This window comes from Caenorhabditis remanei, chromosome I (genome assembly GCF_010183535.1).
Source record: "Caenorhabditis remanei strain PX506 chromosome I, whole genome shotgun sequence".
NCBI classification, from domain to species: Eukaryota; Metazoa; Nematoda; class Chromadorea; order Rhabditida; family Rhabditidae; genus Caenorhabditis; species Caenorhabditis remanei.
In genome coordinates, this window is record NC_071328.1 from 9,631,954 (window position 1) to 9,654,810 (window position 22,857).

Here is a 22,857-nt window from a genome sequence, read left to right on the forward strand (position 1 = left end):
AGTTCTCAGCAAGTTTCCAAAAAAATTACACTTAAATATGAACGATCAGAATTTCAAAGCTTTCCAATATCTTCTCCAATCCTATACCACTGAGTAACAGATCTTCCACTTGGAGAAATGAATTGAACTTCTGACGGATACACTCGGATGATTGTCTCTTGTCCATCATCTTCTGCTCTCAATGTATGCTTCTTCCATTGAGCAAATAATCCATGCCAACTTCTATATGGAATCCCATCTATCCATACTTTTCCGATAACTTTGATCCCTTTACCATCCGATCCTTAACATTTTGAAGTTTATTCGAGCAACCCAATCAATAAACTCACCTTCGTACAAAACCATTTTAGTTCCATGAACCTTCCAGTTATCGACTCCAGTTGTGAAGATTCCAGTATTATAATATACTTTTTCAAACATCGTCTTCTTCTCATCTGGTGCGAACACATGCCAATCCGAATCGTTGGTTTGTTCTCCAGTGTACTCATGAAGTACTTGCATTTTGAAGACATCTCCTGTTTTGTTCTCCAATGTCACTTTTGCCCAACGACGGGTTAGTTGAGGAGGTTCCATCGACGGAGTTACCATCTTAAATAGATGAAATACTTAAAAACCAGATAATCCCAAAACGACGAAATACTGATCATAGTTCTGAAAAAAAGTATAACAAAAATTTAGGAAAGAGCAAGCACACATCTCTACCATAATAGTAGAACGGGAGTACTGTAAGTGTTCCCAAGGTTTCACTAAAACTACCTTAGCCATCTCATCCCTTTTATTCTATCCGAGTGGGCGTTCCCACTTTCAACCTTCACTCTTTTTAGATGTCTTTCAATTCATGATCTTTGCCAAAACGTTCTTATCAATGTGTTTGTTTCATGATGTTGTGGTTTGATGGGTGATGAAACAGAACACAAACAAAATACCGAAGAATAACACAGTACTGAAAAGAGATACTGACTTCTCACAAATCAAGATAAAGATAATAAATTTGAATTGGCATCTTCGAAAAAGGCGTGTGAGAGACTAAAGGCCAATCGAGTTTCGAATGGTCTGATCTTGGCTTGGAGAGAGCTTGTTGGCGTATAAAAAGGAAGTTCGACTGCCAGAAGAATCACCAGTGATTTCATTTCGTTTTATTTCTTCTCTCCGTTTTTCCGAAAAATCTATTTGATTAGTATGTCAACATTCCAGATGACAGCTCCTTCTGCTCAAGCTCCTCAACTCACTCGTCGTTGGTCGAAAGTTGTTGTAGAAAACCGTACTGGATCCCACTTCAAACTTCAAGTTTTGCATGAATACACTGGCGAACAGACAAATGATTCTGGATATATAACTTTCAAACCAGATGATAAGATTACTGTGTTTGAGAAGGTTTATTATAACACTGGAATCTTCACAACTGGAGTTGACAACTGGAAAGTTCACGGAACTCGTCTCATCGAAGTGTCTCCTGAAAACAAGTTGGCTGAGGCAATTGCTGGAAAATTCTTTATCGATGGTCTTCCATATGCAACTGGACACGGATTGTTCGCTCAATGGAAGAAGCACACATTGAGAGCTGAGGATGATGGACAGGAAACTGTGATCAAAGTGTTCCAATCGGAAGTTCAATTCATCTCTCCAAGTGGAAGATCTACTACTACCTTCAATACTCTCGGAGAGAATATCATTCCACTCGCTGCTAATCAACAAAAACAATGATTTTGTTTTAATTGGTTTATTCAATAAATCTGATTGATAGGATGTTTTTCTAATGAGTGAACAGTTCAAATATCATATTCAAGCCACTTTAAATTACAGTTCGGAAGTGGATTCTCAATACATTTTTTGGCTTCAAGATGTGCCATCCTTCGTATCATACACAATGTCCTGCCGAGGAAATTTACTTTGAAAAAAGTCTTCGCTCAATACATAATTTTTCCAGCTCTCACTCTGTTTACTGAGCAGTGGTGGATGAATGGATTCAGATGAAATTTAGGATCCGGATTAAAAATAATTTTCTCAGGAATCTAATATCTGACATCATTAGGACATTTCACAATGCTCAATGTTTATTGGGAAACTAATCCTGAGGTTTTTTTTTCTAGAAAGACTGAAGCAATTAGTGAGTCTTTAACTTCATATAAGGTCTTATATTTTATACCGAGTGTTTTGAAGCTATTACGATGAAACCTTTTTATTCAATTCAACTACATATTTGTAAAGAACAAATGTTATAAAAGTAGTAGTGAAAAATGTATTATTTCTGTTGTGGATTAGCAGAAAACGGAATAATATTCTCTCCGACAGTTCCAAAAACTGTTGTGGACCGTCCACTTGGAGAAATGAATTGAACTTCTGTTGGGAACACTTTGATCACAGTTTCCTGTCCATCATCATCAGCTCTCAGTGTGTGTTTCTTCCATTGAGCAAGCAGTCCATGCCCAGATTTGTACGGGAGTCCATCAATAAAGTACTTTCCCACAATCATCTTGGTCCATTTAGAATCCGGAGTGACTTCTATCAACCGAATACCATGAACCTTCCAGTTATCCACTCCAGTAGTAAAGAGGCCAGTGTTGAAGTAGACTTTTTCGAATATAGTCTTGCTATCTCCCGGTTTAAAATCAATATATCCAGAATCATTCGTCTGTTCGCCAGTGTATTCATGAAGAACTTGAAGTTTGAAGTAAGATCCAGTACGGTTTTCTACAACAACTTTCGACCAACGACGAGTGAGTTGAGGTGCTTGGGCAGATGGTGCTGTCATCTGGAATGCAGCTTTTGATTTTTCAGAAGAAAATACCAAAACTATTCGAACGAAGCAATTTGGCGATTCTTCTGACTGTCCAACCTCCTTTTTATACCCCACCGAGCTAAGATCAGACCATTCGAAACTCGAATGGCCTTTAGTCTCACCCACCTTTTTCGAAGATGCCAATTCAAATTTATTATCTTTATCTTGATTTGTGAGAAGTCAGTATCTCTTTTCAGTACTGTGTTATTCTTCGGTATTTTGTTTGTGTTCTGTTTCATCACCCATCAAACCACAACATCATGAAACAAACACATTGATAAGAACGTTTTGGCAAAGATCATGAATTGAAAGACATCTAAAAAGAGTGAAGGTCTTGTAGAGATCTTCGTAAATCTAATACAACTTTTTGAGGTTTCGCCTTGGATCAGAAAAGGAATCTGCGAAAAAGAAGACGTGAATCGTTGATACATTTTTCGGATAGAAGAAATTATTCCCTTCCCTTCAAAATTAAAAAAAAATTATCTGCATAAAAATTTCCTATTTTGTTTCTGTTCTTTCATCTTTCATCTAATACTAATTTCCATTGCCTAGTTGTCACATTTGAAATTCAAATTTTTCCATAAAATGTGGGAAAATCAGAATGAATAAAAACGGAACATTTTCGATAGAAAGCACAAGCAACACAAAAATCATGTCAGCTTTCTCTCTTCTCGTTATTCTTCCAATGATCTTCGCTTCTCAGTACTGTAAGGATTCTGAAATGACTGGTAAGTTAAATTGAGTCTGTGAGTTTCAGACAAATATAATTTCAGAGTGTGGATGCATCAAGCGTCCAACTTTTGAAGCTAATTGGCTTCAAACCCAACATCCAGATGTTGCTGAACTGTACAAGAATGCTGAATTCGCTGCTCCAACTGTCACTTATCCAGAGTGTACTTCTATTAACGTCGCTTGTCCAGATGGTTTCATAGTGTGCAGTTATGAAATCGCTACTAATAAAATCGTTATCAACGCAAAAGTAAGATAATAAGACCCTCGTGAAAACGATCACCAGTAATTTCAGCAATTTCCAACTCCGATGGAGCAGACCGACTTGATTTGTGACGGAGGCGTGTGGACAAATGAAGGAGCTGGAAGTCAGACTCAAGACAATATGGTCAAGAACTTCTTGGGATGCATCAGGCAATAAAATGTGATGATAATTAATAAATGTTTTCTTGGGTTTACTTTTTATTTCCAGTATCTTAAAGTCTATGAGTCATGTTCAGTCGAGCTCAGAAGATCTGAAACATTCATTAAACTCAACAAGTCCAGAATAGATCAAAACGGGTTCTCAAGTTCTCAAAGTATTAAATGGATATAAAAAGTTCAGGCTGTCATCTGATATGAGCATTTCCTCATCTTGTTATCTTAAAACTTCTTATCACCAGAAATCTTTCAATTCAAAAACACTGATAATCATCGACGTTTCCCCGTTCGTTTCCCTGTTCTTTCTCTCATCTTTGTCTTTTTTCCTTTTTCTCTCTTCAAATCTTCTTTTTCTTTGCTCCATTTGGCCATTTCTCCCCTCCGTCATCGCTCACGCGCTTCTACTTTTTCTCTGTTCTCTCCTGGGTTTCAAATGCTGTCTCAGTGGACATCTTGGCATTCTCTCCGTGTCTGTGCCTACTTTTGCCCTCGTCTCTAGTCGGTCGCCAGGCTGAATCGAAGAGAAAAAACTGAATTCAGCTCACGAATTTTCTCATCTTGCCACTGGATTATGTTTTAGAGATGAGAAAGCTTCGTATTTCATCAAATTGAATCTTTTCCGAAGAAACTTATTTAAAAAACGAAAACAATGATTTTTGATTGGTTTTTGATGCTGAAAAGAACTTAGACCATCTGAATCATCCTTCATAGCCTTTTCTAAATTTCAGAGTTTCCATAAGTAGTGAAAAATTTCATTGGGGCTAGAAATCTCTGCTTTTTCGTTCTAAACTCCCGTTTGTTTGCAATTTTATTTTCCGAATAGACTCAAAACGTCTGCCACTAAATACATATTTACTTCTTTCGTTAGCTCTACTTTTTACTTAATCGACATTATTCCCTTTCACACTTTCAGTTTTTTTTATTCCAGCCCGATGGATGTCGATTTCCAAACCATACACTGCAAAGAATTCGATCAGAAATGTCTTCTTGTAAAACTCTCTGATGGATCTTCCAAGACATTCAGTTTCAACGTCAAAACCATGGCATTCGAACCCATGTGTTGCTCCGATTGTGCTCCAACTCAAATGGACAGCGACTTGACTCCACGTCACACGGAATGGTGTCCTCATACCAGAAACACCGTCGTCTTCGCTTATAATCATGTTCTCAAAATGGAACTCAAGTATCGTTTCGACTGTGAATCCGGAAGTTTCCATGAGATTGAATGCAAGGAGTGTCATCTGAATCCAGCGAAAAGAACTGATCCAAAACAAATAGTTTTGGTTGCAACATCACCAAAATCAAAGAGAGCCATCGTGTTGACAATGAGCAAAAAAGAAAGAGTTCAAAAGATGCAGTACGATGAGAAAGAGAAGAAATATGTGGATATGGAACCGACTCCAATCAAATCTTTAACTTTGAGATCAGTCGTTGTTCAGGAGAAAGGTGAGAAGGGCGATCAATTCAAGCGGGTACTAGTTTTATTCACAATCTTTTTCCATTATCCCTTTCAGTTTCCTTGACATCCAGTCTCGTTTCCTGACTCTTTCCCAGAAATTATGACTGAAGAACATTCAACATTTCGTCCATTTCTTTCACTAATCAACTACTATAGCTAAGATTGTTACTTAGTATAAAATTAGGATATTTTGTGAGAAAAGACATGTTATTTAAACAGTGAACGTTTACTTATCGGTCCCTTTCGATGCTCATGTTGAGTTGACCTGATGATTTGTCCTACTAGAAACCGTTATTCAAATACAATCTCGGAAATTATGCAAGTTAATTAGCACCGTTGCGAATTGCGTAATAACCGGTATTAGGACTGAGCAATTATTATTTTTCAGAAACTGAAGATGTCACTCAATTTTTGGAGGATCTCGACTTAAATGGAAAGAAAGATGAAGAAGAAGCGCAAGTGATGGAAAGTGATCTTATCGCAATGTACAAAGAGAAAAGTCGTGTTCTTCCGAATGAAATCATCCTTGTTGCCAAGAATCGACATACTGGAGAGTTTGGAACATATGTGTTCGATAGATACATTCACCAATTCCTTCATGTTAACCTTCCGGATATTAAAATTGATTCGGAAAGACGCCAGATTCCTCTTCAACAATGCATCGTGTTGACGATGAGTTCGAAGACTCAAGAAGGAATTAATCTTCAACATAAACCAGGACAAGAAGGAGTTCAGAAGTATATGTATAATCGCCAATTGGGAATTTTCGAAGCGATGAAAGAAACATTTGTGATTCAAAAGGCAACAGACATTGATAAATGGATCAAGAAGGTCTTTGAGGAATGCCGTGAGTTAGGGAATAACTGGCATTCAAGAGAATTATATAGAAAACTCATTGATGAGACTGGGAGATGTTCTTTTTCAAATTGTGATATTTTCAGCTTGCTACACACGAAAAGTTCACGGAATCGTCGATTTCTTGAGAAATGTCAAGCCGTACATGATAGATCAAACAGGTGTTCAACAAAAGAAACCAGAAGTTCAACTAACAGGTTTGCCCTATTCATTTAACCTCACTAATCCCTATGAACCTTCAGAAACGGCGACAAAGGAGGAAGCGATCCCATCGGGTATCACTTCGACTAGCGGCGTTTCTGTAGAGACCGACTTCTCTGAAGACACCGACAACAGTGAAGACTCGTCCGCCTCCTCGTCATCCGATACGGAGACCGACGACTCGGATTCATTTGAAATTATTTCTAGTGAAGAACTCACTCAATCAAAAGAGTAACTTATCTCTAATGTCCTCAAAATGTAACATAATACTGTAATTTCTCTGTAGATACTCAGACTTCCCCCCTCTGACATATATGTAGATATTCTTTTGTTTCTTCTCTAATCTTGACATGTACTGCTTATAAAGACTGTGTACAATATCTTGATAAAACATTATAAACCTGTCTCTCAGAGATTACAATCCCCCCTTGTGACCCTATTTTTGTTCTTCTGAAGAGAACTGTGTGCACAAAGAAACACAGCAAATATGGATGTGGACAGGCGATAATGAGTAGATGACGTGGCGATAGTCCTTGACATAGTGCAAATGGTAGATAGAGTAGGCTCCCAAGGCCTTTATATGATGAACGATTAAACTAGAGAAGACAATGGACAAAATGGATTATGCAACACATTAGAAGGAAGAGTGGATACTGTAATATGACACAAATCGTCTTGGAGGATACATATGGAAACACAGATTTTGAGAGACTACTGTAATACTTGAAATACCCACACAAAGCTGAATCAAAATGTCATGTTCTGAGAGCTAATAATTAGAAAAAGTTTAAAAAAAACTGTGAGAACTAATAGACCTTGTGAATATCTCAATAAGACAGAGATATTCCTTCTTCAAAAACATTCTGTTAATTAACAATCTCACAGAAGATGAGTGACGTCAACTGCCCAACAGGTGATCGACAGAATACGAACTACCCAAAATTTATGAAGGTTAGTCCCACATCATACTGATTTTAGGATCAGGGTTTTATGAAAAAAGAAAAGCAACTCAAATCTGATGACTGTTCAAATAATCTTCCGAACGAAATACAGAATACCACTTGACAAGATTCCCTTCCTCCTTTTTGCCAACACCGACTTGAATAAACATTTTTGACCGCACCTCGGATTTCTTGTCACTTCGAAGACGTAGTCTTGGTCTTTGCCAACAGGAAGAGTATGACAATAAGATTGCGACTTCACGTTCTGTATAAACGGTATCATAAAGACAGCCCAACTGCCACAAATTCGAAGTTTCAATACACCGACTACTTCCAGACTTTCTAGGAATGAGTTCTAGTTTACAACTGGATCTTCTCTAAAATTACCCGTTTGCGATAAGATCTTGGGAATCATGAAAACGTTTATAATTGAGTTTCGAATGATTCTAATTCTTAGTTCAGCTCAAACTTCACTGCCTAATATCTCAAAAAAATGAACGTTCTCCCCACTGCTACCGTATCCACCATATTTTTTCTAGATTCCTGTGTTCTCTCGTGCATAATAAATGTCACATTTTCTGTGTGACCTCCTCTATTTTTCTCGTTTTCCCCCTCTCACCCAAATCTACTGACCCGCCAATACAAACCAATATTCCCCCGTTCGCCCACCTACCACTGCGTCTCTTCATCTTCAATGCTATTCTCTAGAAGGGACTTTCTGATGGGGAGGAGTAGGTTGGGAAGGAGGAGGGTTATGGTCCGCCTTATTCCATCTGTCTCCTCTTATTCTTTCTGAGAATTCACAGCTCATTCGTTTGCATTCAACTGTCGACAGCGTTCCTTGTCGTTCCTCTATTATCGGGTTTTCACAAATCATCCTTTCAGTCTGACGACTATTTTCATTTCCTTTCCATTGTCTTGTTTTCCTTTCAGTCACCACTTTCATAGAATTGTCTCCATATATTGCTGTTAAGGATAGTTCACCATATCTAAGTAATCCGCAGTGGACGTGATAGCTTAACGAGTCATTTTTGCGTACTGTTCAGCTTGTTAAGTTAGATTACGTCACTGACACCGGTGCTTACTACGTAATCCTTTGAACTCCTTCACCACTGTTGCGCAGTTGGCGGTTCTGATATCAATGAGTATGTTCTTCATTCGGACGTTCATCTTAATCCACTCACCACCTGTCGCAATAGCACCCTGTTCATCGTTCTGTGATGGGATGCTTTACAATGCTTCGCTTGTTATCTATTCTTTGCTGGTTCTGTTTTCTATGCGTTTCCAGCCAAAAAATTCTATCTTCCCATCTAACCATTTCCGTAAGCACTGGACTTTTCTTTTATCGGTAAAAGTTTTTATAGATCTTATAGTGTTCGTGACTTGAATCAGTATTTGAAGTTCCCATTCTTTAGTTCACAAGCATAGTTATTCTCATCTTTACCGTCTCTTCTTTCGAAAACGTCTCCACATTTCTACTTCTTTCCAGAGACATATAACCCCTCTCTAACTTGAAAAGGATCTTCATCATGGCTCCGCCAACTCCGTTCAACTCAAAGTATGATCAGGATATCAAGAAACACATCATCGAAGTACGTGACAGGACGACTGGACAGTACAACAAGTACATCTACAACGACGCTTTCAAACAATTCGAAGCAGCTCCGGAACCTGTTGCCGTCTTCGAGAGAGATCTGGAGCCACTGTATCAATCGGAGTGCTCCCGTCACTCGAATATCATCTTCTGCCGAAACAAGAAGGCTGGAGGAAAAATCTTCAAGTACAAAGCTGGAGACGAAAGAGGTCCATGGCAAAAGGTTCAATGTCTCTGTTGCCATTTTGAGCAGAAACCAGAAAATCCTGATTGGGTTGAGCTCATCAAAAAGAGCATGAATCTGGACAAACCGGTCGATGATGACAAGTACAGTTACCTCTGGTTCCAGCCAGTCTTCTCAAAATTCTGTCAGAATACCGGTAAGATTACTGTGTTTGCAAGCATCTACCCTCATCAAGATCGTCTTCTCGCTTGGAATTTTGACTTGGAGAAGCTGAATTTCGTTCCAGCCGAGTGTCAACAAGAGTGTTGTCAAATGATCACGGGATTCGATCGTCGAATCTCTCCAAGAGCATTCGACTTTGGATCTCAAGGAAAGTACTTTGCCAGAAGTCATTATGATCAGACTGGACGTCCATTGATTTGTTTGGCCATCTCTTGGTACAATTCTGAACACGGACAAATGGAAATCTTCTTGGATTCTGATGGTGACATCGGACGATATGAGTGGAATGAGAAATGCCAATGTTTCGATCTTGTGGAGACATTGGATGTCAGAACACTCAATCATAACGATTGCGAAGAAGTGAAAATAATGAAACCAGAAATCTGGTATGACGATGGACTCCGTCTTTTGTATCCAAAGGAGTGCCCTACGTTGAGAGATACAATCTTCTTCAGTTGGCACGTCAAGGATGGAAAGACTCGTAAATACGTCTTCAACCCAATCTGCCTTCAATTCAACGTCGTCAAGTGTCAATGTTGTGTTTTCGACGCTTCCTTGATCATCGACAAGGAAGAGAATACTCATGTTGCTGTCTACACTTGCAATACTACTTCCACTAAACTGATGATCAGAAGTAATAAGGATGGATGTATCAACAAGGAGCTGTTCACTTATGCTGGAGAGCAACGCACACTTCAAAAGTCACCGATTAGAATCGACTCGCATCTTATGCCACATGGTTAGTATGGGGTACTGTAATTAACGGGTTCTGTAGTTTTAGGTAGTAAAATAGGTCACTGTTTAACTTCACTGTTTGAAAGATCTAACTTCGTTTCATTGTCTTATTCGTTATTTTTCAGAGTTCGGAATTCGTCGTGTAATTGAAAATAATGTTCCGCACATGATTCAAATCCTCATTTCGAAAAAAGACGAAGCATGGGTTATCAGAAGATTCCGACTCGGTTCTGATGGTAAAACAGCAACTGGAACTGTTGTATTAATGGATGGCAGTGTCAAACCATTCTATTACGATCAGAAACTAATGGAATATGCGATTTTCGAACCAGATTGTGCTGACTTGGCTGCATTGAAGAAGACACATCCAAATGCTTCTCCACATGAGAACTGTGACAGATATGCGCTGGATTGGGACTTGACTCCAAGATCATTGGCATACTGTACTCATTTCAACAATCATTTCATCACTGCCTACAATCATTTCACCAATTCCACTCACACCTACGTCTACAATGGTTCAACTGGGCATCTTCATGAGAATTCCGGATGCGAAACATGTCAGAAAGAACGAATGTATTCGATTGGACCGAATCAAGTAATTTTCGGAGCTGCGAGTCCTCAAAGTAAAAGAGCCATCATTGTTTCAACTAATTCCGAAGGAAGATTGATGAAGATTGGAGAGAATTCTCATTCGAAAGTGTACTGCGGAATGGTTCCATCGAGAGTTTTGACAGAAAAAGATGTGCAGTTTCTTGGAGAACAGAACGCAAGCAAGTCGGAGGAATTGATTAGAAGTGGTCGAATTCCAGAGAAGAAACTCCACGAAGAGACAGTTGCCCGATTGGAAACTAGAGTGATGGAAGCTGAGAAGAAGATCAAAGATACGGAAACTCAGAACAATATGCTTTCGGAAGAAAAAACCTTGTTGGAGAAGCAAATCATGGAGTTGGAACAACAAATAAAACAGCTGAATGAAGGAAAAAAGGAAATGGAGAAAGAAGAAGTTGAAGAAAAGGAAGAACTCCCTGTAGAGGAAGAGAAAGTGACCATTGTACAAAGTGAGTTTAGTTCATAAATTATAGCTTTTGTGTAGTTTAATTTTAAAATATCTTATTCAAAACGTTATATTTTTCAGAGCATCAACCATTGTCTACGGATCATGACCTCTCTCCAATGTACCGCAACTTCTGTAAACATACTGGTCATTTCCTGATCACTGCCTTCAACAGAATCACAGAAACCACGAGTCACTATGTTTTCAACCCAGACACTCTGTTATTCCATCATCAAGACTACTGTTCATTGTGTCCATCTTATGAAAATGGTGTCAAAGTTAACAGCTTTGTCATTATCATGCCTATCCAGTCTATGAGATGCAAATTCCCATATTTGATTATGACCGACGAAACAGGACGATTGGTTAAAATTGGATTCGATTCGATTTCCATGAGTTTCGTCTTAATTAGTCCGGCGGTGATTCAGAATCAAGTTGAGTCCATCACACAGATTACGAACTCAATTTGCTATTCACACGCCCTTGAAATTCCAAATACTCCAGGACCACATGACACTGATCTTTGTCCAAAGTTCCGCATATTTTGTACTCACATCTCGGAATTTTTAATCTTTGCCAAAGATTGCTTCTCTGGAACCGAAGGATTCTACTTGTTCAATTCCGCAACGGGACATATGGAAGAACACGATGACTGCCCATCTTGCAGAACAAGATCCCCGGTTTACATCATTGAAAAAATGAGAAGTATCATGGCAATCAGCTCTCCATACTCTAGATGGCCAATCATGTTGACAACTGATAAGGATGGAATGTTTGTTCCGATTGGATACGATACGTCTAGTCAGAAGTTTGAGAAAATGCATCCATTGGCTATTAAACTACTCAAAAACAAAGAAGAGAAGACCGAGGAAAAGTCAGAAGTTAATTTCGTAACAGACACAGTTCAAATGAATCCAGTAGAGAACGAAGATGACGACGACGAGTGCTCTGATGAAGAGGAGGAGTATTCTGATGAAGAGGAGGAGTATTCAGATGAGGAGGAGGAGTATTCGGATGAGGAGGAATCTGGTGAAGACGAGGAAGATGAAGAAGAAGAAGTCGATGAAGATCTTCTTGTTGGAGCTCAAATCATCAACGAAATTCGAAACATGCAAATCGCTCCAAATGAGTCAGAACATGATGACGAAGACTGCTCTGATGAAGAATACTATTGTTCAGATGAGGAATGTTCAGATTGTTATGAAGAATGCTCTGATGAGGAGTGTTCGGATGAAGAATGCTCAGATGAAGAATGCTCAGATGAAGAATGCTCGGATGAAGAATGCTCGGATGAAGAATGCTCAGATGAAGAATGCTCGGATGAAGAATGCTCGGATGAAGAATGCTCGGATGAAGAGGACGAGTGTTGCTCTGATGAAGAATGTTGCTGTGATGAGGAAGACGAGTGTGCGGAAGAAGCCAAAGATGAGAATTCAGAAGCTTTGAAGAAAGAAGCCACGAACGCGGACAAAGCAGAGGACAATGGAAACTTCGTTCTTGTAACTGAAGAAGATATTGAAAGGGATGTTCCAGAGTTTATCTCTAATCTTTACCGATTCGGTCAGTTTTTATTCTTACTCATTCCAATATGATTTTATTATTCTTCAGGCATTGTCGACCAAAAAATCCAGAGAATCATTGACAATTCAGCAGATATGCTTGAGAAATACAGTAAGTTTGAGTTTTAAAGATGATCTTCAGTCTCACATCGCTGATTTTTCAGAGAAACTTAAAAGTTTCATTGATCAGATGTATGATTTGAACTCAAAGAAAACTGTTGAAGCGGCCGAAGGAGATGACGTTCCAAATTCATCTCAAAATCCCACTGAGCAACACGAAATCAGAGAAAATAATGATGTCGTGGAGGTTGCTGCTGATGATAATGTATCGGCTGACATGACTCATCAAGAAGAAACAGCAACAACTTCAAATGATATCAAATGTGTTGAGTTGATTGAGAATGATCGTGAAGATGTTGAATCCACTGCTACTGCTTTGGAGAACGACCAGGAAGACGTCGAGTCCACAACCACTGCGTTGGATCATTCTGATGTTGTAGAAGACGACGAGGTCATTGTTGAGGATCAGATGTCAACTGCCACGGCTATTGAGGAAGAACAAGATGACGTTGGGTCAACTGTAACTGCTCTCGATATTTCTGATATCAGTGATAGTGCTGAATTCATTAATGAACATGATATCGACGATGCCTCGTCAACAGCTACTGCAATCGAAGGTGATCAAGATGACGTTGAATCAACTGTAACTGCTCTCGATATTTCTGATATCAGTGATAGTGCTGAATTCATTAATGAACATGATATCGACGATGCCTCGTCAACAGCTACTGCAATCGAAGGTGATCAAGATGACGTTGAGTCAACTGTTACTGCTCTTGATATTTCTGACATCAGTGATAGTGCTGAGTTCATTAATGAACATGATATCGACGATGCCTCGTCAACAACAACTGCAATTGAGGGGGAACAAGATGACGTTGAATCGGTCACCACTGCCTTGGATCATTCTGATTTGGAAGATGACATTGAGATTATTGGTGAAGCTCCAGAAGAAGATCCACAAGAAACTTCTTCATTAGAATTAGATATCACTCAAGACAATGAAGATGCTCAATCCACAACGACAGCTCTGGAGATTTCTGACTCGGAATCTGATGTTTCCCATGTCGATGCTGAACGAGATGTCAGTGATATCGAAGATCGTGAAGACACTGAATCAGTTCACACTGCTCTGGAACCAGACGTTGCCACAGAAGACGACATCGAAATGGACAATGTTTCCATGTTGAGTTCCACTTCAACTGCCAGAGAACCTTCAATTGCAAACGATGACGAAAGCTCAATTGGCAGTGATATCTCATATTTGGACACTGATTTCTCAGTGAATGGCGATGAACCAGAGTCAGAGATGGTCAAATCGAACTATGAGGATTGCAACGATCAACTGGGAGAGGCGGAGCCAGAAGGAGAAGAGGGACCAGTTGCACAAGATGCCAACACATGCATCATTTCTTAAATGTTTTTTGAGAATTTTCATTTTTCGCTCAAAGACACCTTTTCCTTTTGAAAAAACTTGTACCCAAACATTTGATGTCTTTCTGTATTTTTAATTTTTCGTGTTTCTGTAAAGATCTTGTTGAAATATACGGTAAGTTTCCGTATTCTGAATCATGTTCTCTTTCTGTTTTTGTATCGAAGTAAAATTTTGAATTTGAAAAACTGCTCTTCTATTGATGTGATATATGTTTGCGGAAGTTCGGAGTAATTTGAACTTCGACCTTTTTTGATTTTCAAAGGAAGTTATGTTGTGAAAGAGAAGATATTTTTCACAATAAAGTTTCGCAACGAGGACGGGAAAACGTTGTGAGAATTAAATAGATTTTGAGGGAGTCGGAAGTGGGCTCGTGGACATTTCGAGGTCTAAACGTATTTCCGTTCACCAGCACCGTTTTTGTGAGCATTGAAGTCTCGAGTAAAAACGAAACCGTTTCATTACAAAAAAAAAACTCGAAAACTCTTTAACGTGCGAGATAGTGACCGTTTCAGAAAGGTTATCCTTCGTGTCGACTATTCTGGTTTTTAAGAATTGATCTGTCGAAAATATAGGTTGGGAAGATGAATTAAACATGACATCCCCAATTGGGACTGTTGTAAAACGACAACATTTTCAATAATCTCATTTCTCTTCGTTCTTCTGGTACAGCTGTAGTAGTAGATGACAAGACACATTTGACAATTGTAATGCTGAATCAATAAAAACCAAGTGTAATTTTCACATCATCTCTTTGTCTGTCGTTCTTCTTTTGTCTTATTTTGCTCCAGGGAAACGTCGTGAGAATTATCTAGTGGGGAGATCCAACGACTTCGTCCTATTTATCTAGGAATGTTATTTTTCCCTAACGCAGTCTTCCAACGATTGATTCGTTGGGATGTCACACGTCAGAGTAAGTGACATTGCATTCATTGCAGAGACTCCGTTTGCTCACGATCTCTATCTACATTCTTCCCAGTTACTTACCTCTCGTTAGTCGCTCTCCCTCTTTGCGTTTTTGACTGATGCTGGGTAGATTTTAAAACAAGATTTTGGAATAGGAATAGTTCTCTGAATGTTCTAACCTAATCTAGTAACGTTTCCCTTATTTTACAATTATTCTAATGGGGATATTCAGGTCATGTAAAAGTGTACTTTAATACATTTTTTCCTTATTCACGAGCGTCGAGAAACTATTTTTTACAAATCTCAGTTTACCGTTGGTCTAACAGCGTTTTTCCCCTTTTTTGCACTTTTCGACATCCTTATGTGGAAAAATTGTCAAAAAATGGGGGAGAAATGTAGAAAAATGGGAGAAAAAAATGTAAAAAAATACATTTTTCACCGTTCGTGAATAAGGAAGAAATGTATTACACTTTTACATGACCTGAATAACCCCATAACTAAAGTTTCAGTTGGGTTTTGAGCTGTTTTCATTTGGAATTCAATGTTCCTTTTTGTTGTCATCGTTAGATACTGAAGCAGGTCAACAACATCCTTCTTCTCGTGAATCTCCATTCTCATATTTCTGTATGAAAAATGTTCAGTCCTCAATTATATTCTAAACGAGAGAAGTGGCGAATGCAATGCTGGGTAAAAAGTGACTGTAATTACTGTCATCATCATAACACTGTTTCCAAGAAATTGATTTTTGGGATTTAGATGGAGCCCATGGAACCATAATAGTTCCTCCGCAACCTTATTTTTTCCACAAATCGTTATCTGCCACTTGCGTTTTACCTCTTTTTTTCCAAATATCTTCCAATAACTATTTGTTTTCAGAATCATGCCGGTACAGCCGGAATACGTTACTCAATATGACAAGAATCTAGACAGAAATGTGGTTCTTGTCAGAACTGAAATGACCGATAAATACAAGAAATTTGTGTTTGACAGAGAGTTTGATGGATTTGTTGAGGCACCAGAGGTCGTACTAATTCATGATCTGGTCCCACAATACCAGACAGAATGTGAACGTCATTCCAAGATATTTTTCTGCAAAAATCTTGCAAAAAAAGAAGAAATTCGCAAATATGCTTATAGCTTCTCGGAAAAACAGTTCCAACGAGTTCAATGCTCTTGTTGTGAATACGACAAATCGAAGATTGGAACTTATTTCCGTCATAATGAGAATCAAGAATCAAAGGGAAACTTTCGACTTCTATCTCATATGATGAATGCTACTCTTCCTTCAAATCAAGTTATCTTTCCAAAAGAGTTAGTTGATGAAGAGAATATGAACTTCTTTTGGATTAGACCATTTCATTCTGACATTTGCTTGAAAACTAACGAAATTGTGGTATTTTGTCTGATTTACCCGGAGAACAAGGTTCTTCAAGCATACAACTTCGACCCGAAAACTCAAAAATTCACGAAATCTTGTTGTCAGTGCAAAAAGTGCAACACAATTGACCACACCTTCAATTCATTTGATCATGGATCTCAAGGAATCGGATACCGAAGATCTCATAGAGATCGTAACGGACTTCCATTGGTGTGTCTGACGGTGACTTGGAAGAATAGTTATGAAGGACTCATGAATATCTTTTGTGATGAGCAAGGATATATTGGAAGATATGAGTATAACTACGATCAGAAGTGCTTTGATCTTCAGGAGTTGTTGGATATTCGAGTTCATTCTCATATACAAGACACTGAAGTCAAGAAGAGACCAGATCTTCTTTTTGATGATTGTCTTCGTGTACTCTATCCCTCTCATTGCGATCAGTTGAATAGAACATTCTTCTTCGGATACCACCAGATGGATACGACAATGCAGAAATGGACATTCAATGAATATTCTCACCAATTTGAGATTTTCAAGTGTTCCGACTGCAAATTTGAGCATTCAATAGTGGGAAAACCAACTTCTGAATCTGTTTTCTTCCCGACACCGAGCTTATTGACGGGAAAAACGATCGGTTTGCGACTAATGAAAGATAGGAGTGTCGAGAAGACTGTTCAAGTAAACGATGAGTTTTCTGTGAAATTGGAAAAAGCGCCGATCCGAAACTTGTTGCATTTTGATACTGAAAGTGAGTTCATATATTCATTTGCCTGATATTCCATTAATCTCAGGTATTAATATCCTTCCAAAATCGAAATATTTCCAGAACTTGTTGAGCATTATGCGCCTCGAAAAGTGGTGAGCCAAGAGTTGCCAATCCAAATAATCGAAAGCGATGGAACTGAGAAATGGATTACTACCAGACATTCATCGGCAGTCACTGTTTTTTTGACTGGAATGGATGGAAAAGTGAAGTTACACAGAATTGAGAACAATGCTTGCGATGTCAAAGAATGGAAGTATTTGGCAGTTAATGAACAGGGCAACCTTCTGGAAGAGGACGAAAAAAGAATTGGTTAGTTGGTTTTCTTTCAATTTGATTAATCTTTCAACTCTTTGCTTTAGGACGTTCAAAATCGGATTCATTCGTTATTCCAACCGAAACGGAGCTATCTGAACCGGCAGTTAACACCTCGACAATTGTTGAAGGCTATACTTATTGCCCCCATTTTAAACAAATCCTGCTCTATGCGTTCTACGATACTCACCCAATTCAGCTCCTTTTCACTTCTGATTACCTCATCCAAGTAAAATGCAACTCATGCGAATCGAAACGATCTGGACCACACGTACTGAAAGTGTCAAATAATATGATGTTTCCATGTGAAGAAGGGTTCGCTCATCGCGTTGTTTATGCAAAGAACCGGACAATGATACAGAAAATTGAGTATGATAACGTGACGAAAACATGGAATAAAGTCCATGAGTATTCAATCAGATTATTGAAAGGAATTGAAGAAGAATGGGCTCGAAAGGATATTGAACTGAATAATGATCCATTCAAAGAAGATTGTTGCTATAACCGCCCATCAATCACAAGTGTCTTTAATCACTTCCATGCTGAACAAAAGAGAGGTCAAGAGATACAGAATAGAAAGCAAATGGAGACCGAAATCCAAAAAGAGCTGAAGTTGGCTGTGAAAGAAACAGAAGAAGATGTGGTATCCGGAGTGTGTACACCACAGTTGCAAGAAACTGATTCCAATTCCGTTCAAGAAATTAATAGGTGTGAGGAATCTGAAGAGGGAAAAATCATAACAGTTTCTGATTCAGAGTCAGACTCAGAGTCAGATTCAGAGTCAGACTCAGAGTCAGACTCAGAGTCAGATTCAGAGTCAGATTCAGAGTCAGATTCAGAGTCAGATTCAGAGTCAGAGTCAGATTCAGAGTCAGATTCAGAGTCAGACTCATCTGATTCTGAATCTGTGGATCTTGAAGATGAACAGACCCCGACATTGGACAGCCTTGCCCCACGCGTCGTCAAGAAAGAAGTTACAAATTTCAAGAAGCCGATTGTAACCACAGCAGATTTGACTCCACTCCACTCAGAATTCTGCATTAAACTCCACAAAGTTTTCTTTTTTGCATTCAATAATGTCACTAGAGAATATGGAAAATATGCTCCAACTTCGTCGAAAACTCTCGAAGAAGTTGAATCTCCAATCGAATATAAACCAAATAAAGAAAGCGAATTTAATCAGAGAAGAACTGTTGTGTTCGAAGGAGGAGCCGAATATTTAGTGGATTCAAATGGAAGATTGCTCAGAGTTCAGTATGATAAAGTGAAAAAGATTTTGATGAGAGTGGAGCCGGAAATGGTGAAAATGTTGTACGAGATGGACGATGTTGAAACTGGTACGTTTAAAACTCTGTACTTTTTGAGATTTTCATTGAAAAACATTAAATTTTCAGAACAATATCAAGATACTGAGGACTTCGCAGGGCCTACTTTTGTGCCGGAGGAATCGGAGAGGATTCATAAATTTTATAGCAACGCGAATGTGTTATCTACTTCAATTTTCATGAAATCCTCTGAATCAGTTTTCGGAGAAGACGATGATCTAGATAGTGAACGTTCTTCAACTAACTCATATTATTCCGATGTAGGAGGAGCTGGAAATACCGTAATCACTCGCAGTCATTCTAGCGTATATGAAGGAGCATTTGAACGGTCTTCTGAAAATATGAATTCCGTTGATGACGAACAAGATGAGGAGAGATACACAACGATTTCTTTAGATTCTTCTGGAGAAGAAGAAGAGGACGAGGATGAGGAAATGGATCAGTCGGTTGAAGAGAACGACTATTCTCGCGTAGGCGTTATCGAGGAGACTGAAGAAGAGACAGTTGACGCAGCCAATGTCCCTCCGACGTGCACCATTTGCTAATTTTCAAACTTATAAATTATCCTGTTCCTATTTACAATCATTTCTCATTTTTTCATTCACTGAATATTCAATGTGATTCATTAATTTATTTTCGGGTTATGTTCCATAATTCCGGGTTGTCTCGAAAAATTCAGTGTAAAATTGTTTTTTCCCAGAATAAATATCTTACATTAATTACAAAGTTTGAGCATTATTCCAATACAATGATTCGTGAAATCAAAGATCAGTTTTTACAACCCGAGTCGACACCATCTGCTCTCATGAAACCTGCCTCATAAACAATACAAAAATACGGATAATAAAATCTACAGTATCCTTTTACGAGTTTTCACACTCCTTACGGCGGAGTGAATACATAATTTGGCACCGCGCCAAGTCTTCTTCTTGTTTGTCAGGACAGCACGTCCCTCGGTTTATAGGTCCCTCATGATGGACTGTAAACAGAAAACGACGCAGAATCCGGGAGGTTGTAAGTATGCGACTTGCATGGGTCTTTTACTTCTAAATTGATCCTTTAGATACCTTTTTTGTCTGATCCATGAAACGACCTGTGAAGAAGTTACGTTAAGGGAAACGCTCCTAGAGAATCAAGAAATCTCTCAACCTGGCTTCACCATATTGCTATAGTTGGCACGAAGCCAAGATAACTTCTCTACGCACCCTCGTTCTCTCTTCTCTCTCTCTCTGCTTTCTCTCGTAATTCATAATCCACAAACACCTCTAGCTCCCTTCTCCCTTTTGACTCTCAACACAACAACACCTCTTCTTTTCCTTCTCTTTCTTGCTTCTTCTTCTAAAAACTTCTTCTTCTCCTCCTCCCGTAGTCCTCTTCTTCCCCTTTTTCACTCACACTGCACTCATTTCTTCTTCTTTTTCCTTCTTCTCGAGCGAAAGAAGAGAAGAGAAAAAACTCACATCTGCATATACTCCTTTGATTAAAAAGGCGATGACTGCCTTGGCGTGAGGGCCGAGCGGCGGAGCGGCGGAGCGACCACCGTCCGTCGTCTATGTCCTCTTTTAGATTTTCATGTTCTACACTCACAAATATATATTCGTTGGCGGCTGTGGATGTGTATGTGCATCACTTCTTTTCTTCCTTTTTCATTCAACACTCTAACGAACATTTTCTCGTTTTTGGGGAAACGTCGTGAAGAGAGAAGCATATGGTGTTCGATGAGAGACGAGTTTTTTTTTGTAAATGTAGAAGGGCAGTAGTACGTGGTACGCCGAAGATTGTATAGTAGTCCATATTGAATGTGAAGGATAGAAGTTCGTTGAGATAAAGAAACTGCGAGAAAGAGCATTGAGAAATCTTGAGGAATGAAGTTCAGAATTAACCGCCTCTCTCTCGCTCGAGATCTGAGATTTCGTTTTCTAAGATATGTTATTAGCGTACTATATAGGATCATCATTTCAAAAACCACTACGCGAATTAACGGATTTACTAGTAGACATGTTTGAACTGTTGATGTTCTTATAGTCATCACAGTGTGTTCTTACTTATCGTTATCATTTCATTCTTTTATAAGTTTTTTATCTTCACTGTAGTGACGTCAGAGCTCCTGATATCACTCACTACCATTGTCTTTATCTCTTCCTCTTCTCTCATCTCATCTCTCTCTTCCCTCTATTCTCTTATTCCTCTCTTACCTATATTCAAAACCTCGACATCTTCTCAAGCTCCGCCCCTTTTTCGACCGCTGCACCTAGCTCTGGCCCTTCTTCATTCCCGCCCCTTCCTCTCCTCTCGCTCCTCATTTATGTATCCCTTTCCGACCAGCTGCTTGCTTCTCTTTAACTGATACTTTTTTTGATGTTGCTATGGTTTCATATTCTCTTTTTCTCTGTCTTCTCTTTTCTCTTCGTCCGCGGATCATAGCAAGCCCCCTTCTTCCACTGGTTCTCGCTCTCACACACCCACACGAGCTGGTACCAAGAGAGGAAAGAAAAAGGAAAGAAGAGCCAGATACGCATTGATTTCTCATTTTTGTCTCTCCTCGTTTTTTCTTTCACAACGTCTTCTTTTCTTCCTCTTCTCTGTTTTTGATATTCTTGCTTCGCATATTCATTTTCTCTTCTCTATTCAATTATCTTTTTGAACTATTCATCACATTGAATCTTGCATCTTCCTTGTAGTAGTTGTTTCCTTTCCACATTCTGAACATTGTTTCTGTTTGTTGTTTTGAAAGCTATTTCTCCTCCCTTTTCAATCTTCTCTGATTTAGCACCAGCTTGTGACCTTTCGTATTGTAACAATGAATGTCCTTTCCAAAATAATTTTGATGACATATATAAATTATTCATTCAAACTTCTTCTAGATTTAAGTCCCAAATAGTGTAAATGATGTCTAGAATGATTGTGTATTAGGCTCAATGTCTCCGAGAACTGATTGGAATCCAATGGTCCTCCCAACCTTCTTTTTGTTCACGACATGCTTTCGTTTCATAATTGCTCCAGAAGGTAGCAGATGAGACGCGTGTCCAGTAAGAGGTTTAACTAGGTATGAGGAAAAAGAGCGATGAAAGTGGGTAATATCATATTTCTTCGGATTAATTTTGGAGGCCGAGTTAATTACGGAGACAGATTGAGAGGCAAACGAGAGAGGATACGCTCCAAAAAGAGGAAAATGGGTTAGGGAGGACACAAAATCCGACTAGAAAAGAGCCAAAGAAGACTGGACTTTGACTCCAAATAACACTTTTTGATTGTTTTCCACTGCATAATATTTCTGACATTTCGTATCGATTTGCATCATGTCTCTGCTCTCGTTCATTCGTGTACGTATTTGCATAGCTTTCCATTGAGTTCTATTCCTATTCACAGTTCCTTTCTCGATTCTATATCATCGTCTAAAATGTTCCGACGATAAATTGTAAATTTTTACAGGTAACCATGAACCCTCTCGACCCAAACAAACCTGCTTTCCCATCAGGAACTGGTTTCAAACAACCAATTATCCCTGTCGTCAACACGACGACTGGAGAAGAATTTCTCTGTCAAAGAAACCTCAAATCCTTAAAATTCGAAGTCTTGAAACCTATTCCAACGATCAGAACTGTGAATTTGCAACCAAAGTTTTCCAGAGTTTGTAAAATTTCTCTAGAAGTCATGGTTTTCGCAACGAACTCAAAAACCAAGAAGCTCCATCGCTATGTCTTTGAGAACAATGACTTCAAGAGAGCTGATGAATGTTCTTGCGATACGTGCTGTTACGTGGATCCATTCGATATTATGATCAGTCCATCTGGAAGAGCATTCGGAGATGAGAAACGTTTCGTGGATTGTTATGGAGAAGCACTTATCAACATTGGAATCACTTGGACAAAATGTCGCCAGACTGGAAGCATGGATTTATTTGTACATGCAAATGGATCAAATGGAATCTACAAAAAAA

General features: G+C 38.9%; 6 protein-coding genes across 6 annotated transcripts; 4 read left to right on the plus strand and 2 right to left on the minus strand.

Annotated features, from left to right (window-relative positions):
* Positions 1–53: 53 nt before the first annotated feature.
* Positions 54–588, minus strand: GCK72_002024 (uncharacterized protein; the record flags this gene model as incomplete). Its single annotated transcript, XM_053723226.1, has 2 exons — positions 54–283; positions 330–588. The coding sequence occupies 2 exons, from the start codon at positions 586–588 to the stop codon at positions 54–56; spliced, it is 489 nt and encodes a 162-aa protein (XP_053591871.1).
* A 606-nt stretch (positions 589–1,194) lies between these two features.
* GCK72_002025 (uncharacterized protein) lies at positions 1,195–1,704 on the plus strand (the record flags this gene model as incomplete). Its single annotated transcript, XM_003114937.2, has 1 exon — positions 1,195–1,704. The coding sequence occupies one exon, from the start codon at positions 1,195–1,197 to the stop codon at positions 1,702–1,704; it is 510 nt and encodes a 169-aa protein (XP_003114985.2).
* Positions 1,705–2,242: 538 nt separating this feature from the next.
* On the minus strand, positions 2,243–2,752 carry GCK72_002026 (uncharacterized protein; the record flags this gene model as incomplete). The annotated part of the gene is made up of 1 exon (XM_003114990.2): positions 2,243–2,752. One exon carries the CDS (start codon positions 2,750–2,752, stop codon positions 2,243–2,245), a length of 510 nt encoding a protein of 169 aa, XP_003115038.2.
* A 679-nt stretch (positions 2,753–3,431) lies between these two features.
* GCK72_002027 (uncharacterized protein) lies at positions 3,432–3,929 on the plus strand (the record flags this gene model as incomplete). The annotated part of the gene is made up of 3 exons (XM_003114694.2): positions 3,432–3,507; positions 3,553–3,758; positions 3,804–3,929. 3 exons carry the CDS (start codon positions 3,432–3,434, stop codon positions 3,927–3,929), a joined length of 408 nt encoding a protein of 135 aa, XP_003114742.2.
* A 931-nt stretch (positions 3,930–4,860) lies between these two features.
* GCK72_002028 (uncharacterized protein) lies at positions 4,861–6,678 on the plus strand (the record flags this gene model as incomplete). The annotated part of the gene is made up of 4 exons (XM_053723227.1): positions 4,861–5,374; positions 5,776–6,234; positions 6,329–6,439; positions 6,485–6,678. The coding sequence occupies 4 exons, from the start codon at positions 4,861–4,863 to the stop codon at positions 6,676–6,678; spliced, it is 1,278 nt and encodes a 425-aa protein (XP_053591872.1).
* Positions 6,679–8,913: 2,235 nt separating this feature from the next.
* Positions 8,914–14,212, plus strand: GCK72_002029 (uncharacterized protein; the record flags this gene model as incomplete). Its single annotated transcript, XM_003114675.2, has 5 exons — positions 8,914–10,123; positions 10,245–11,180; positions 11,258–12,736; positions 12,785–12,847; positions 12,900–14,212. The coding sequence occupies 5 exons, from the start codon at positions 8,914–8,916 to the stop codon at positions 14,210–14,212; spliced, it is 5,001 nt and encodes a 1,666-aa protein (XP_003114723.2).
* Positions 14,213–22,857: the final 8,645 nt, after the last annotated feature.